Genomic DNA, 16,630 nt, shown 5'->3' with positions numbered 1-16,630 from the left:
CTGCTTGCCAAAGCCTATGCTTAAATTACCCTGGCAATTGCAGGCCTTGCAAATGAGTCTTTTTACAGCCCATCTTCCCCATCTATTTTTGAAATTCAACCTTTTTGCTAAAGCTCTGCTAAAACAGAGAACCCTATTCACTAGCCTCCGGGGCGGAGGGATTGTTACAAAATCAAAATATTGTCTGAAGGAGTGGAAAGAATCGTGGTCCTGTACTCCTTTCTGAATGACACATATTTCTATATGGATTTGTGTCAAGTCGAAGTCTTGTCCAAACTCCTTGACAACCCAGGGCTGTATTATATTATCGCGAGGGCTGACTGGGGGACCAGATGGCAGATAATGTTATATTATGATGGAAAATAATTCCAGGCTGGGAGGGAATTGTCCACGAGACTGTCACTTGTATAGCCTTAGTGTACATGGGATAAAGGCTGGACTGGGCTCCGGAGCCCCTGATTCAAAGCCTGTCTCTGCTACTTAGCTACTGCCTGACCTCGGGTCAGTCCCTTCGCCTCCCTGCCTCTGCCTTTTCTTCTCCAATTTTTAGCCCTGGAAAGGCAGGGGTTCTCCCCATGGTGATCTTGCGTGGAGCTTCCCTCCGAGCGGCCCCAGCTTCTGCCGCTGCTGTTACGTGGTGATACATGATAGCAGTGAAGCCTGGTCCACCCTGCTCCCAGCGCTGCGTCGGACAGCCTGGAGCGGGGCCGCAGCTCCTGCGCAGCAGCTCTGCTGTACTGCTGCTGTACGCCGCCTGCGCAGACCCCAGAGCTTTCGTTCCAGAGACAGCGAGGTGAAACAGTAACGATAATAACTTTAAAAAGTATCAGCTTCGTGATATAGTAGGGTAGCTCATTTAAAACATCGAACCTAATCTTTTACTGCTGGGTGTGCTGAGTTGCCTTTAGGCCTTTGCTGTATGAGCAAAAAAAAAAAAATTACTACTGCCTCAGCGGTTGGACGTGGTGTTCAGCTGGTGTGACTCCCGTGTGACCAGCGAGTTGGGCTGACGCGTGGTAGCCAAGAACACGGGCTCTCGTTGCGCAGGTGCGTGTGTCCACACGGGGCTCAGGGGCAGCGATGCATCTTCTGGTGTGTCCTGTTCATCTCCCTTCCTTCCCCCCCCAGCTTCTCTTCTGGCTGTTTTGATACATAATTTTGACTTGTACGGAGCTCCAGTCTGCTCTCCGGGGATGTTTATAACCCCCCCAGAAGGCATTTTTCACAGCACTGACGTTTGCTGGGTTATGTTTGTGAATGTGCATGAGCGTTTTGTTCTCAGCAAGTTTCTGTCTTGTAGCATGAGGTCCTGCGCTGAAAGGAGATGGAGATCCCCCTGCAAGGATGTTGACAGGGGCTTGCTGGGAGCAGGCTGGGTTAGGGAGCACCCTTCTTACCTGGGTGCCCCTGGACACAGCTGCTAAGCTAAAGCAGCCAGAAGCGAGGACGCGAGCGCAGCAGAACCCTCGTCTGGGAAGCAGAGACTGGAACTTCATCACCTAAGAAAGGCAGTGCTCGACACTGCTGTTCGGCTTGTTTGCTGTCCCAAAACCTACTTGACGTGCTTTTAACATTTGTGGCAGTGCCACAGAGCCCAGTAAAGTGACCAGAGCTCCTTAAAACTTGTATTTTTGAAACTCATATTTGTAAACACACACTGAAGAGCAGCCTCATGATTCCTACCACTAGCCGTCAATGGTTGTGATGCACTTTGAAGATGGAAAGCACCAACATGCCTAGTTGTAAAGTCTCAAATGCTGCTGTAACACCAGCAGCTGCTCGTGCTGCAGGTCAGACCAGACCTAGGTGCTGGTTACGTGCTGGCTGCGGAGCAGCTCGCCCCAAGCACTGTCGGGCTTTCCTCGGGCCTGGCAACGAAGAGGGGCAGCCTTTGCGAGAGCTGCATTTGGAGAGGTAAATCTCTCCTGCCCGAATTTGTTGTGCACTTAAAAGGTGATGAGCCGCATGTAGTTAATTCTGCCTTGGGCCAGGGAGATGGTCCTGATGGGCTTTTAAGGTCCCTCCTGGCCCTGTTTTCCCTGCTTTTGTGGTCCAGGGACAGCTTTGCTAAGGGAGAGCCTGTCTTTCCGGCTAAGCAGTGATGGCATTTTCCCAGGTGGAGTACAGGAGCACAAGCTCGGGCAGAGGGGTGCTGGGATGCCCCATCTCCCGTAACTCCCTGGTGCCACCGTTGGCCTCAGGGGCTGTTTGGGCAGAGGCATTTTAAGCTAGAAAAGGTGGCTCTGAAGTGCGTTACAAAGACCAGCCTGCTGCAGACCTGGAAGTAACAGAGTGACTTAAAGTTGCACCTATGTGAAGAATTCCCGGGCTGCAACCACTGTCTTTTTTCTTAAGCATCAACATTAAAGAGACTTGAAGGAAGGAAGAAGTGGAAGCTATTTTTCTTCCTAATTCGTGATGCACCCCTCCCCATCTTCCCTGCTAATAAAACATGTCTGCGGAGGCTTGGGAGGCTGCTCCCACATAGCTGCTGCCACACCTGCGGGGAAGGGGAAATTCCTGCCCTTTCGGGGAGCCGGGGGAGCGGCGGGCCTGGAACATGTTACTGTTGACAGAGCTGGCAAAAAGCTTCCTTTCCATGAAAATTGAATTATTTGTTTGTTCGTGTTTGACTTTAGTCTTGGTGTGCCAGACCTGCAGCTGTGGTGAATTAGCTCGGCTCCAGATGCACCCTATATATTTAGATATGTCATCCTCCTGTATCTGCATGTAGTTCTGCTGGATCTCCACGCTAGCCCCTTCTGGCATCGCTTTAGCTTCGGTGTGCAGCATCCTCTCGTTCAGCCAGCTGGTCCTAGGTGACAGAGGGATGCGCTGGGATCTGGGGGGTGGGAGACGGGTGTCGCGTTCGGTATCTTAGCTGGCGGTAGCCTTGTCAGCCTGGCCGTCTGCGTCTGCTTTGCTCTTCTGGTCTTACCGCTGACCCCAGTGTAGACCTGAGACTAGGATTTTTGCTCTCGAGAGACTAGCTTGGAAAGATTTCACTTAAGATTACAAGCAAGGAAAAAGGCTCCACATGTAGTTTTGATATTTTAGTGTTTAGCATCAGCTGGACATGATCGGAGCCCCTGAGTGCCCAGTGCTCCCACCACAGAGCTGCAAGGCGCTGCTTTTTGGAGTGGGGTCAAGGAGGAGATTTTGGAGGTGGGGGGGTCCTGAACGTTGTGGTAAAACTCGGGTGTACTTGCAAGCGTGGGAGGCTGTAAGATCCCGGCTGTGTGTGGCAAAGAGGGGTCAGGTATCCTACTGTTGTGATTAATAAGCGTTATTTATCTAGCATCACGGGTGTGCGCACCACCGTGGAAACAGAGGGCAGAGCTCCCTGCCCTGAGGAGGTGGTGTGCTCGAAGCCGAAAATACCTCCAGCCCTGCCTGCCTGGTCCGGGGGAAGTGTTTCGGTGTGTTGTGGACTGTGCAGGATTGGGCACGTGCAGTAAAGTGCGATAAAGCTACGACTTGTACAGAAAATGTGCAATGGCAAGAAGAGGGTGAATTGCAAGAGGGAGTGGAGGGGGGGCGGGAATGGCCTTTCGGGGTGCTGGTGCGCATAGACCAAACCTCCACGCAGGGGGAGGAAGATGTTACGGGGGCAGCGAGAGCCGGTGGGGGCTGCGCGCAGGGGGCGGCGCCCCGCGTCCCCTCCTGTCCCGCCCCGCTGGGCGAGCGCGCGTCCCCGGCGCGCTGCCTTCCCAAAAAAAGACCCCCCAAAAAACAAAGGAAGGAAAAAAAAAATAGCTGTGTCGCCCTCCCCGGGCGGGGGGTGCTGCCTTCCTGCCTTCCCCTGGCGGCGGGGGCGGCGCTGCGCTGGCCGCGGGACGTGCGCGGCTGATGCTCTGCTCTCTCCGCACGCAGGGCCACATCGAGGTGCAGAGCGAGACCGTCTTCAAGTTGGCGGCCCTGGTTCTGCAGGTAAGGCCGCCCTCGGCGCGGAGCCGCCTTGACTTGCTGGTTAGTCTAGCTGGGGTCTGGCTTTCTGTCTCTTTTTCCCCCCCTCCGTGAAGACAAAACCACGCAGCACTGTTTATAGTCTCTGCAGATTTTAAAAAACCCAGCTACAGACGTTGGGAGCTGTTGCTCTCTTTGGCTAGTGAGAGAAGCTTATGTTTGAGCAATTTGGATTTGAAGGAGGGAAAGGAGGAGAAAGACTCCTCGAGGGAAGTAATTAATTTCGGGAGGTTTATCTTCAATTTATCACTTAATCTCCGGAACATCTAAATTAGAAAATTTGGGAGAAAGAAAAGAGTTGTAATACTGCAGCTAAAATTGGCTGTATTACACCCGTGAATTTTTCTTTCAGAGCCTATATTTGTATTCCTCTTTTATAGTAAAAGAGATTATGTTAATTTTTCCTCTCATTGATCAAGTTTTTTTTGTCCTTAGGTGTAAACTCTGGTTATTTACGCCTTGCTATGAAACAAATTTCTACCTTACACAAGGTGGTGGTTTTTATCCCCCCCCCACCCCAGCTGCATTTTCACTGAGCAAATGCTCTAGCAAAGCTTCAGTGGTTCATCTGCCTGCACTGTGCTCACCTTGAGCACCTTGGGTGAGCGCAGTCCCCCTCTGCTGCTAACCTGCTTGTAAAGTCACCCTTTCGCTGGATTTATTTGGCTGGGGAGAGTTGCGTTTCACTTCTCCTGCAGTAAAAGCAACATTTGATTTGGAAAGTGAAATTCATCCTGATTTTGGAAGCTGGGTTGCTGATGGTGTAGGTGGATAATCTACAGCTGGAAGTATCAAGGGCCAAGATGTGTATGGACTGCATGCGTGCAGCCTCGGCGGGTCGCATGCGACCAAGTCGGGATCAGGCTGGGGAGCGGTGGGAGCCGGGAGCGGGGCGGTGAACAATGCTGGGAAAACTCTAGGACTTTTAAAGAGATCGTGTTTTAACTCTGTCGCTGTTTTTCAATTGCAGGAAGCTAAAGGGGACTATTCCAGGTAATAACATTTTCCTTTCTAATACTACTGTGCTTGATGGATGTGTTTTCTTTAGTTTGTATTGTATTTCAAACAATCAGAGAAGTGGGCGGGGGTAAGAGCCAGCCCAGAGGGGTAGGTGAAGAAAGTGAAATCCACTGCCAGGCTGGATAAAATCTTCCCAGTCTGCCGGGTGAGTAATTCCCTTTGTGAACAGGCTCTGAATGGAAGCATTTTTTTCAGGTCGTCCCAGTTTGGTCACCCGCCCTGAGTACAGCCTGCCTTTCCTGCAGGGGACGGCGGGACAGTCCCCCCCTGCCCTCCCAGATGGCCCATGCGTTGCCCTGCGCCTCAGACCCATTCCTGTGCCCCCCCCCCGAGCACTGCCCGCGTGCGGTGGCCATGTGCGCGGAGGGCCAGAGCTGGCAGTTGCCAGTGCTGGGCGTCAGCGAGCCACTTGCTTTCGCGTGCTGGAGCTGGGGTGCCAGTCGGGGTTCAGCTGTCTGAAGCTGCATACTCAGACCGTGTTGGCCCTCGGAAATCTTCTGCCTGCTGGTTACAGGACCTGGCCTCGGAGGGGTGAGAGCCGGGCTGGGGAGCAGGGGGGTTGCAGGAGCCGAGAGGAGAGACCTTCAGTTAGGAACAGCTCACGAAGCAAATAGAAATTTGAAAGGTCAGCTTTGGTCCTGTTAATATTTTACTACTTGCTGAGTTTCTGTAGAGGAAGAGCGGTGTCTTTACGCTTTGGCTACAGCAGCTTTCAAGAAACATGCTTTGAAAACGTTCAGGAAAGAGCTCCCTGCTCACATGCAGTGAATAAGTCACAGCTGACTGCCAGAGCCAGCAGCAGTGACATACTCTGCTTTCTGTTCAGCGCGGGGTTGTCAAGTAAGTGCTGATTGCTCTGCCAAGAGCCCTTCTCCAAGTCCCGGTCTTTCCTCCACAGGAGGACACGCTTTGGGAAGTCTGTCACAAGGTCCCTTTGCTTTTCTTGGTGGGCTGTCAGGGAGGAAAAGATCCCCTTGTGGCTAAGGTTGGCTGGACCGGCTGGCTGTACAGATGATTTTGTTCCTATTTCTGCTGTAGAACTGCTTTGTGACCCACAGGCTATGGCATGTAGCTACGATGTGTTGCGCTTCTCTGCAGAAAGACTGCTAGTCTTGCCTGACTTCACAGTGACTCCATAAGCTCAATTCAGTTTATGGACAGATAGCCACAGACCTCAAATTACAGCAGTTCACTTGACAAGAAGCAATTTATTAAGCTGCAGCAACTGGTGGCATGTGCTCTCGCAGCCTGGTACAAAGTCTTAAGAGAGGAGGTTAAGGTTAAAAACTACCTTTGTGGTTTAAACCTCCCTCATGTGGTTTAAACTTAACACTGACTCCTTATCATTTGCAATAAATGGGGTTTTAAGTATTGCTTCACATGTACAAGATCTGTGTACATGGTTATTTTGCATACCTCGGCTGACGAGCTGCAAGGGGTAGATTGCTTGTGATTAGCTTCCAAAGTATTTAGAGAGAGCTAGAGGGAAGACTGCTATGCTGCAAAACTGATTTCCTTTTCCAAGTGCTTCTCTTCCCCTAACGGTTGCCTGTCGCAGCAGAGCATAGCTGCAACAATTGGTTCCTGCAGGAGCCTGGGTTTTACGCCTCCGTATCAAATGAGCGTGGCCAGCTGTTGTGGACGGAGAGGAGTGCACCAGAAATGAAGGAATTAGATATTACGTATCACACGAGGTTATTTGGACCACCAGTGATAAAGCAACTAGCTTAATTGCAGGCATATCTTGCACAGATACTGCATGGCTAGTCTCCCCTGCCAAAGTCGCCCCCGATAAGAGTATATTCTCAAAGGGATTCTGTTGTTTCTGCAGTGTAGCTGTCTCTGTTTGTGGTGTCTTCACTGTACACTATCATTTGGAAATACCATTTTGAATCACTTTCTGGAATGTGGCTGTTGCACCACTTCTGCTTACGTGAGAACACGTTTGTTAACTTTTTATATAGGATTAGTACTGAATGAACTCCCAGTAAATACAGGAATTGCCTGAAGTCCCAGAGTAGCTTTCAGCAAGTTGAAAATGGGCCAGCCCAGACAAAGCTGGTGACTCATGTATAGTTGATCTTTTCACCCATCTAGCAGGGAGCTTTTCGGGAGGGCACATCGTGCAGACCGGTCACTGTGCAGAGCTGCTGCTGACTTCAGATGGGAATACACAGCTCAATACCAGGATGTGGACACTTTAAAATCCTGCAGCTCTAGTAACCCCTTTCCCTAATCCTCTGTTCGCATTCTGCGATAGCGCCTTGGTGGAAAAGAGCAGTAATCTTCCCAGAAATGCCCGCCCTTATCCCGTGTTGAGTGGGCGAGCACATTCTTTTGAAATCTGTTTATTTTCAGTGAGCAAACCTTGACACATGGGCAGTTGGAGAAAGTAAAAACTGCTTATTTCTATGCCGCAGAGGTCACGCTGGAGAGACTGTGCAGTCTGTGGTAGCACAAGAGCCTCTGGGGTCTGGCCCCTGCAGGTGAAATGCAGTAGGGCTGTGGGGGCCTGGCTGTGGGGGTTAGGACAAGGCTTCTCATTCAGCAAGAGAGTTTACGCAAGTGAGATAAAACACCTAAATCCCACTTCGAAACTTTATAGACTCTTAAGTGCATATGACGTCCGCAGTACGTCTGTTGTATTTGTGCCTTTGTTGGTTTGCGCTGGTCTCTAAAATGCAGTCTAAAATGACTGGTGACACATCTGTCACAGATGGTCCAGTTCCTCTTCCTGTTTACTGAACCGGTGATCCTGGCCGAGATGCTCATACCACGTATGTGAGGAAGAGGTCTGCAAGGACGCGCCGCAGCAATGCCCCGCGAGACGCGTCTCCCCCATGTACAGGGCAGCATTAGGCTGATAAGGGCAGTGGATTTCCTCCAGAGAGGTTCACAGATGTTCACAGAAAGTCTGTCCGAGATGCTGCAAACTGCGGCCGGTCTCCCTGTGGAATGGCTTGGCACGTTGTGCTCAAAGAGGGAGGTAATGTTTTGCTCATGTTCACTGTCCACAACTGATCTGTGACTTTGGGCGATGGGCTGCCTCTTCTTAAGTTGAATTCCTATCAGTCTTCCCCAGCCCCTGCAAAACAACTCCCAAACAGAATATGAGTTATTAATATTAGTGTCGTTTTGAAGTGATATATTCCTTAAATGAACTAACACACTGTCACGTTTATAAATTATACAGAAGAAGCTGTAATCGTAGGTAAATTGTTGACTTTTTAAACTCTCTAAAGGATTTTAACGATTCACTTGATTCAAGTTGTAGCTTCTGGAATGGTCTAATTTCTGAAAAAAATGTGTGCAATCTATTTAAGAGATTCACTTCATTTTCATTTTTAAGAAACCTGATACTTTGACAGGTAAACAAAATAAGAGTTCAGTCTGGTAATTACTTGTATTATAAGCAGGCAAAGTATAAATCATTTATTTTCCAAGGAAGTAAGAAGTTAACTGTATTTAGTCTACAGACTAAGCGCCTACTACAACACAGTATTTCATTGTGGTATATAGTATTATTTTGCTGTATAGCTTGATGAAAGAGGCGGTATGCTACTGACATGAAGATTGACGGTCCTAAATCTTGTGCTTCTAGCATTAGAAAAAGGTTTATTAAAATCAGATTAGGTACATGGATTATACCAGGAAAGTAACTTTGTTCTGAAGTTTATTTTCTGAATGATAATCTTGGATCATATTTTGCACAGTAACATTTCCCGCGCTGAAACTCAGCCATGATCCCTGAAAGTTAATTAAATTGCTGGGGGAAGGCTTCCATCCTCTTTAAATAGCTGACACGTTGGATTTTGATTCTAGCCTGTGGGCTGCAAAGATAACTCCCGACTGGTATAACATAACACAGACAAAATAATGAATTCCTGATAGCTGACACGTATGAGAGACTGGGGTTTATCATTACAAGAGTGATAAATAGAGTTTGTGAAAGGAAACTGTTTGTGTCAAAGATACCCTTGCAAACTGCAGCTAGAGGGTAATTGGTTCAGGAGCTCCTAAATTTACAAACCTTACTGAGGAAAAAAATAAAAATGCTTGGACTAGCTGTAGAGAGTTCATGTCAGCGATTTGCTCCTAATTAAGGGTGTGAGCACTCCAGTATTAGACTTTTGGTAGCATTTACTTGGGAAGATGATTATTTTGCCAGACAAATTGGAGAATCACTTGGCAGAAAAGAACATGTCAACCATAACGTAGGCTATGCTAGAAAATGAGCTGCTTGAAAGAAGTTGATCATCTGATATCAGAGCGCCTGCTAGCTGTGCTGCTTACCCAGAGACTAACCTAGCCTCTGACTCAGGGTTCCCCCGAGAGTCGAGCCCAGCCTCTTTTGGGGCACCTCACCAGGTCAATACAACCAAAGCTCCAGGTGTGGCTGTGTCCGGGATGTGGGCAGACCACAAACATTTTTGGAACAAATCTCCCAGTCGTTCCTATTCACCCCTTCGGTTGACATCCTGGCGTGGCCTCTGAGGGTGCAGGCTGGGCGCATGCTGCCTGGGTGGAGCCCACCTTGCATGTGCCACCAGCTCGAGGGTGCTCAGACCACTGAGCCAGCCTGAGGCTGGCCTAAAGAAAAACCCTGAAATGGGGATAGTTTAGGTGTCAGGTCTTCTGCACAAACCCTTTTGCTCCACAGCCCTGCTCCTATTAGGCTGTGCGCTTGCTGAAGGAGACCTCTTCTGAACTATTTGTGCTTGAATACATTGGAAACTTTTCCAAGGGGACAGGGGGATTCTGAATTAGTTGAAAGGGGACTTTTGTGTTGATCATAGCGCAGAGACCAAAGACCTGAGCACAGACTCTGAATTCCTCCTTCAACCCCAGAGGCCTTCCTTCGGAGCAAAATACGAAGCTTTTTGGAGGGTGATGCATGAGAGCTGGTGATCGCTATAGGATTCAGTCTCTCAAGATGTCCATCTGGTGTCTGTCATAGGCACCAGCTCCGTTTAGATTTTGTTTTTCCTTTCAGTGTAAGTGCATTTTTAAATGTCTATGCAATGGTATTTGCAGAGACTTTCTCCAAGATAATCCACCATGCCCTGCAGATTCTGTCTGTAGAGCTTGTAAATCAGTGCTAGGCATTCAAGCGTTGTGGCTGTGCTCATTTTGCTCAACTGCTTCTTGTTTGTTGAGTGAGTCATTGTGTATTTTGCCTTTCAGGTGCAACTCTCTGCACACTTTTTTGTTAAATACTTTGCTAGGCACTTGTTCATGAATCATTAACTCTGTCTTGATCAAACACAGCTATGTGCTTTCCTAAACTCCTCTTGCAATAAATAAGTAATTTGAAACAAGATGAGCAAAGACTTACTAACTAGTGTGTGTGAGGGGTTCCTGATGTTTTATTTTTCAATAAAAAGTTGAAAATCATTGTGTAAATCAGGTGCAGTTACAAAAAATATTTAGTCAAGCCCCTAATTTTCTGCTAAACTTCCCTTCCACACCAACTGTGCAACTTGTAGATGGGTACATTTCAGGACAGAGCAAAGCAGGCATCATCTCTGTGATGATGCCATCTTAGTATTTTTACAGTTTCCTCTTTTAAAGCAGTCCTGCAAGGGCTCCCAGGGCATTTGTATAGCATGCTTACTGTGCAGCAGGTGAATTGGCCTGAATTAGGGGGAAACACTGTGAGTAAAATGAACAAAGAATTAGATGAAGAGAAAGAGAGGATGCTTTGAGTAGTTTAATAATCTGATCTTGTGGGATTTACTTATATGCATTTGGTAATGTAACTTTAATATTTAGGCTAATTGTAATTTTGGCAGTTAGCAAGTAACACATTTTTAAAGGGTTTCAGGTGTGTAATGCAAGTACAAGGTCCTACAGGAGCAGCAAAAGGAGCCATGGTGCTTTGTCATAAGCAAGTATCCCTCAACCATACTTTCTTTTTTTTTTTCTTTTTTTTTTCTTTTTTTGTTTTCTCTTCTCTCTAAGGCACTTTTAACTCAAACAAGCCGTCATGCAGCCTGTATTTTGCACTTTGGGGAAATGGAGCGACAGCTTTTCAGCCTCTGCTTTTCCTTTTGTAGATTTGTCAGGCCTTTATCATTATTTGGATACTTTATTTTTCTTGCGGTTGCATGTGTCTTTGTATCAGCACAGAGGACTATGATAACAAGCTCTAAACTTTGCCGCTGTACTCAGACATACTAAAGAACCACAACTAATATGGCTAATCTGACTTTTGTGTGAACAGGAAGAAAGCACGAATGTTAGAAACAACAGTCTGTTGTGCTGAGGAAGAGTTCGGGATCCTTCAAGCGTTGTATCAACTGTGAATAGTCGTCTTTTGCTTTACAGTAAATCCGCAGGTAAAGCAGAGCCATTCTGCTTCCTGTCTGGTCTGACAGTGCAATACTGCTAACACGTACTGTCAGTGCGTCTGAACAGCTTTGCCAGCGTGGATATACTGCACTAGAGCCGTGAGACTGTCAGCCATCAGCAAAGACTAACCGAGAACGTAGGGCAGGGGAGCTCAGCTCCAAGTCGCCGAATTTCCCTAGCCCTGGAGGACTGCTTTCTCAGCACTCTGCTCCCCAGCAGCAAAGGGCAAACGCACTGCCTTGCCTGCCAAGAGTAGCTCTGGAAGTACCTCCGTCTCATCTGTCCTGTCCCCGGGTCTGAGGATGGAGACGTGGTTAACATAGCTGACACTAGAAATGTTGCTTTCCCTGGTGGGCTCTTGGCCAGTCTTCCAAGTGTCAACAAGCAGAGTCACAAAACTCCTGTGAGACCAGTAGGCACTGTTGCTGTTCTTCTAGAAAGCCTGAACGGGGCTCAGGAGGTCAAGATATTCGCCTGAAGCTGATTGGAATGGGGCTGGAACTGGAAGTCAGCCCTCCAGCTCCATGCCTGTGATCCAGCCTGCGCTAACTCTGGGGAAGTGTTTGCCAGCCCAGCCATGTTTTATGTTTGAGGGTCCCTCTCAAGCTGTAAAGCTGAAACGGTTGTTCCAGCACAGCATAGAAATCCCTGAACTAGCACTGCACCTGCAGCATAGATGTGTGCTGCAAGCTGAAAACATTCACCTCCTGTGTGACATTGAGCAAACCAGCTGCTCTGTTTATCGTGTTCTTTCCCACATTGCGAGGTTTGGAAGCCTCTTAGAAATGCTCCTTCAGATACCTTTCTGAGCAGCGTGTTCGTGTCTGGTATTCAAGTGGCACACCTTGGAGTTGTCCCCTGGACGAAGCTCCCTGCTGACTGCGAGTTTAAGGTTCAGTTCTGGCACGTCCTGCAGGCCTCCAGCCCTCGCGGTGCAATTGGGAGTGCCCTGGATGTTGCCTTTCCGGATGCTGATCTTCCTTCAATGGGAAAAAGCTTCCTCGAGTGTGCCAGCAGACCATGAACTGAAAGGTTGGGAAATGATGGGGAACGTCTGGCATTTGTCACAAAAGAGGATTTGTCAGCGAGCGTATTTCATAATCCGACTGCCAAGATCCTGCTGCTCTGACTTGCTCAAAAGCTGCTAAATCAATCCGCTTTCTCCTTCCTTACCTTCCTCGCTCTGTCTTCCTTCCCCCCTTTTTTCCCTTGCACTTTTAACCCCACTCATTTTTCCACTCTACTGCTTTGCTGCTTCCTCCTAACACCTGCTTCTTGTAGGACTTTTAAAGGCTAGACCAGCCTCCGAGTGAGTGCAAAAGGCAGCCCCCTCTGCCCTTCCGTTTCTTGAAAAACAAAACAAAACTGCAGGAAATGCACTTGCTGCTGAGGGAGTCCAGCCGCAACGTGACAGTCTCATCTGCGAACATATAAAACAGGAGCAGCTTGCACCTCAGTGATGTTACTCTGAATCTGGTCAGTTTGGAAAGTCAGTTTAGAACCAGGCTGGGATGGAGGTGGCAACGCAGGATGCTCTCAGGCAGTTTCAGCGTTGCTTGTAATGCCACAGCGAGCGAGTTCAGCGGTGGTTCTCAAGAGTCGGGCCAATACCGGCATCTTCCAGGTACCCTGACCAGCAGTCAGTTTACTAGCAGTAAACATCTGTAACAGAATAAGAAGACTGAGTTTGATGGAAAAATTTTGTAGCATCTTTTCACGATGCATGATAATACTGTATTGTTCTTTAGATGTGAAGCTCCATATTCCTTTTGCATCTCGCACGTGGTTCTCGAAAGTGACTGCTGATTTGTGGTGTCCGTGAAATATCTTTCAGGGTATCTTGAAAGGTTGGTCAATATTTTCTAAGGACAAGGCCACTCTAAATTTTGCTTGTTGTGTGCCTAAAATCATTACACAGATAAACTGTGAATACAAAATGGTCACATTCAGAAAGACCCAATAATAAATTCTAATGATTACACAACTACATAAAAATAAGTACTTATGTGCAGACAGGAAGCTTCAAGAGTAGAGGAAAATCACTCTACGGTGAACTTTCCCCAGTGATAAAATCCCACCTTGTAAAATGTTGCTAAAATATTTCGGTAATGATGGACACACCTACCATCACTTTAGTCAGGTAGAAGTTGTCTAAGTCCTATCTTTACCAAGTAGTTAATATTTACAAAGATGTGGGGCGATAAGCTTTTATGTTGTACTCAAGCATATTGTTTTTGCTGCTCTGGGTGTGTCTGTTGCTCTTCACATTTTATGCTAATCTCATTAACCACATCTTATTGCATCGAAGCTCTTACCTTGAGTTACTGCATTAGCAACAAGTATAAGCTGGTTTTCACACGATGGGCACAAGGTTTAGAAATGGCTCCACTTAGCACAGTTGTGTCACGTCTGTAGATCTGGCTAGCAGGAGCGTTGTGTCGTGCCATTACAAGCTGTGAAGATTCACCTTCTGGAAATATAAATATGTAAGTTTTTTTTAATTTTAAGTAATGTACTTTAGGCAGATCATGCCATTATTGTCTGCCTGGGTTCCTTCACAGATTTCTAGTCAGGTTTTTAGTAAGAAAAGAAAAATGAATCTTTTCGTAGACACCTAAAGCTTCATTAGAGCATCAGGGGGTGTAAGAAGCATGTAGGGTTGGTGCTAGTTTGCTGCTAGAGCTGGTAGTTTGTGTGAATTTCTATTCACAATATGGTATGTGGTTAAATATTACTGTTGGTTATTTTAAAGACAAGCTGCCCTTCAATTGCTGTAGATTAGTCCCTCTGGGACCGATGAGCAAGGCATGCTGTCTGGGGACAGCATCTTGCCCTAGGTTTGTTCAGATTGTGACAGAAAATTTAATATAGACTGTACTGAGAAAACAAGCTAAAATTCTGTGCAAGCAGGATCAGATGTAGATTTTCATTTACTTTGCCCAAATCAGTTCAAGTTTTGCCAAACATCTGCTAGGGAGAAAACTCCCATGTAAGAAGGTGGAATGGAAAGGAAAGGGTCCACGTGCTCATTTTCTTTAGTTCTTCTCCATAGTGGAAAAATACTTCAGATGAGTGTTTTCTTATATTCTCCTCCTGGGAAGTAAACAAACCTTTTGCCAAAAATGTTCAGTCCTGTTGACTCCGGGCAGTTTAAGTTTGTGTGTTGGAAGTATGCCAAGAACCACCAGTCGAGAAGCCCCTCTGTACAGGAGGTCAGATTAAATGCAAGTGGGCCTCTCAGTCCTGACAGCTGAAGTGTACTTCTGCTCTGAGAACAGGCTTTTATTCTCATGAACCTACCAAACACAGCACGTGTGGGTTTGGTTGGTAGATAGCGGAGACATAGCACAGGCAGTGGAATATCTCGAGAAAGGGGCGTCTGCCTTATGTTTCTGTATTGTCTTGCGGTCACTGTGAAACCAAACAGGAACAGGTCGTAACTCAAAGTGTTGCTGCTGCTATCTGGACTTGTCACCTCTGGGGGAGTTGGGTCTCTGAGGGCTTGGGAAAGTGATCCCAAGGGTCAGGGGGAGAACTTTCTCTTTCTCCTCTGTGCAGATGAAGTGATAGTGAACTCTGTTGAAAGAAGAAGAGAACCATTTGATGCTTGTATTATCTGTGAAGCTGTGAATCATCCCAAATGCTAACCTTCAGGCGCATAATCTGCAGACCTAGGCTACTGAGGACTAGACTGTTCTGTTTAGCAGAAGGCAGTCAGTGTGCAAGGAGCTATGCCCTGTTTCTTCCGGGTCTTTTACAAAACTTAGTGTCACACTTAATCTTATGATTATACAGGAGAAAATAAGATTCTCGCATGGCTAGGCAGAGACTTTCAGACCTTGCATGTAATTGCCCATCTTGGTAGAGAGCAGTGCTCCCTCCAGTACAGAGTAGCAGGTTGACAGGATGGGATGATGTGTTTGGCAGGATATGAGATTGGGTCCCTTTGCCTTGTGAAAGAAATGCATCCTCTACTATTAGAGGTAGTTGGATGGGTTGAGTAGGTTGGCAGAAGAACAGAGAAAGTCCAGCTCTGCTGTGAGCTGTCACAGCTCTGTGGACTCTGCTGGCCAAAGAGCCACCCCAGAACCTGTTGTTCTAGGTCAGTGTTTTGACTCTACGAGAGGCTGGTAGCAAACCTGCGTCCTGTGAAAGGCATTGGGAGGGACTGGCCTGAAGTCATGGCACAGGAGCGATTGCAGTCCTTAGTGCCCAGGTGTCACAAGTCTGAGCCCACAGGCTGTCTCAGGGAAGCAGGTGAGCTGGCTGCCTGGAGCCAGTGGTAGACATTTCCATAGTGATGAATTACTTTAGTAATCATCACACAGACTAAACTAGCACCCTTATTTTGGCATCTGAGGATGAAATAGCTCACTACTCAGCCAGGTCTGGAGGTGAGGGGCCTAACAACAAAGTGGGAAGCCAGCTGTGTGTAGCAGGGCTGACATTTTCAAACCTAACTACAGTAGATGGCTGAAACGAGTAGCCTCGGATGTCTGGAAGGCCACGGATCATGTAAAATATGGCACTTAGTGCATGGTGGGAAGCAGCTGCCAGGGTTTGTGGCATTTCTGCATCATCTGCCTGCTGGGGGGTTACTGACCCTGTAACATGGTTGGCGAAGGCAAGCTCATGCTCTCTCCACCTCAGCCATTGCAGTGACAGCTCGGGGGTCACCATCCCACCTTGGCTACGGTGGTGGGCTGTGGACAGAGTAGGGGAGAGGACAGCCTTGGGGGGCACACGCGGTCCCTCGAGCTCGCCGCGGGGCCAGAGGGAGGGCGGGTTGCCTCTGCCAGAGCCCAGCTCGCACGTCCTGGCATCAGGTCTCTTTGTGGTGCTTCAGCCCGTGCTTGGGTGTTGTGGTGTTCGTTGGCAGTTCGGTTTCTACACAGGGGTTCAGAGAGCAGCTGTTAAACTTCTGATTATTAGTGTTGTGGGTTTAGAGTCTATATTTAGAGGAATAGCCCTTTTGTTTGCTAAAAATGAGCTTTTTTGTTATTGCTTCCTTCCAAAACCCTTTCCTTTCTTTCCTATATTTCCCTGCCAATCCTGATCATTAAAGCAGCCATTGCAATTATGCATCAGGCTTAAAAGTAGAAGGAATTTTTTATTTTAATAACAAATTATCCTGTGATTCGATAATTGAAATGGAAGGGACCTCACGAGGTGTCTAGCGCAACCTCCTGCCTCGAGCAGGGTCAGCCGTGAGAGCAGACCGGGGCTCAGGGTTTGGCGGTTGCTTTGTTGGACTCTGGTTCCTGAGGCCTCGGGAGGGGTGTGCTCTGTCTGC

The 16,630-nt window shown here is 47.7% G+C and overlaps 1 protein-coding gene across 6 annotated transcripts in view; it reads left to right on the top strand.

Annotated features, from left to right (window-relative positions):
• FRMD4B (FERM domain containing 4B) overlaps positions 1-16,630 on the top strand; it is a 147,200-nt gene that overhangs the window by 99,021 nt on the left and 31,549 nt on the right. For 5 of the 6 annotated variants that reach the window (XM_064519183.1, XM_064519182.1, XM_026110713.2 and 2 more), the window contains exons 6-7: positions 3,874-3,930; positions 4,937-4,959. The exons of the other annotated variant lie outside the window; for it this stretch is intronic. In XM_064519183.1, coding sequence (XP_064375253.1) covers positions 3,874-3,930; positions 4,937-4,959 — 80 coding nt within the window. The remainder of the gene's footprint in view (positions 1-3,873; positions 3,931-4,936; positions 4,960-16,630) is intronic. 6 annotated transcript variants of the gene reach the window in all.

Source organism: Dromaius novaehollandiae, chromosome 12 (assembly GCF_036370855.1).
Source record: "Dromaius novaehollandiae isolate bDroNov1 chromosome 12, bDroNov1.hap1, whole genome shotgun sequence".
NCBI classification, from domain to species: Eukaryota; Metazoa; Chordata; class Aves; order Casuariiformes; family Dromaiidae; genus Dromaius; species Dromaius novaehollandiae.
This window is presented reverse-complemented; position numbering and strand designations above follow the sequence as displayed.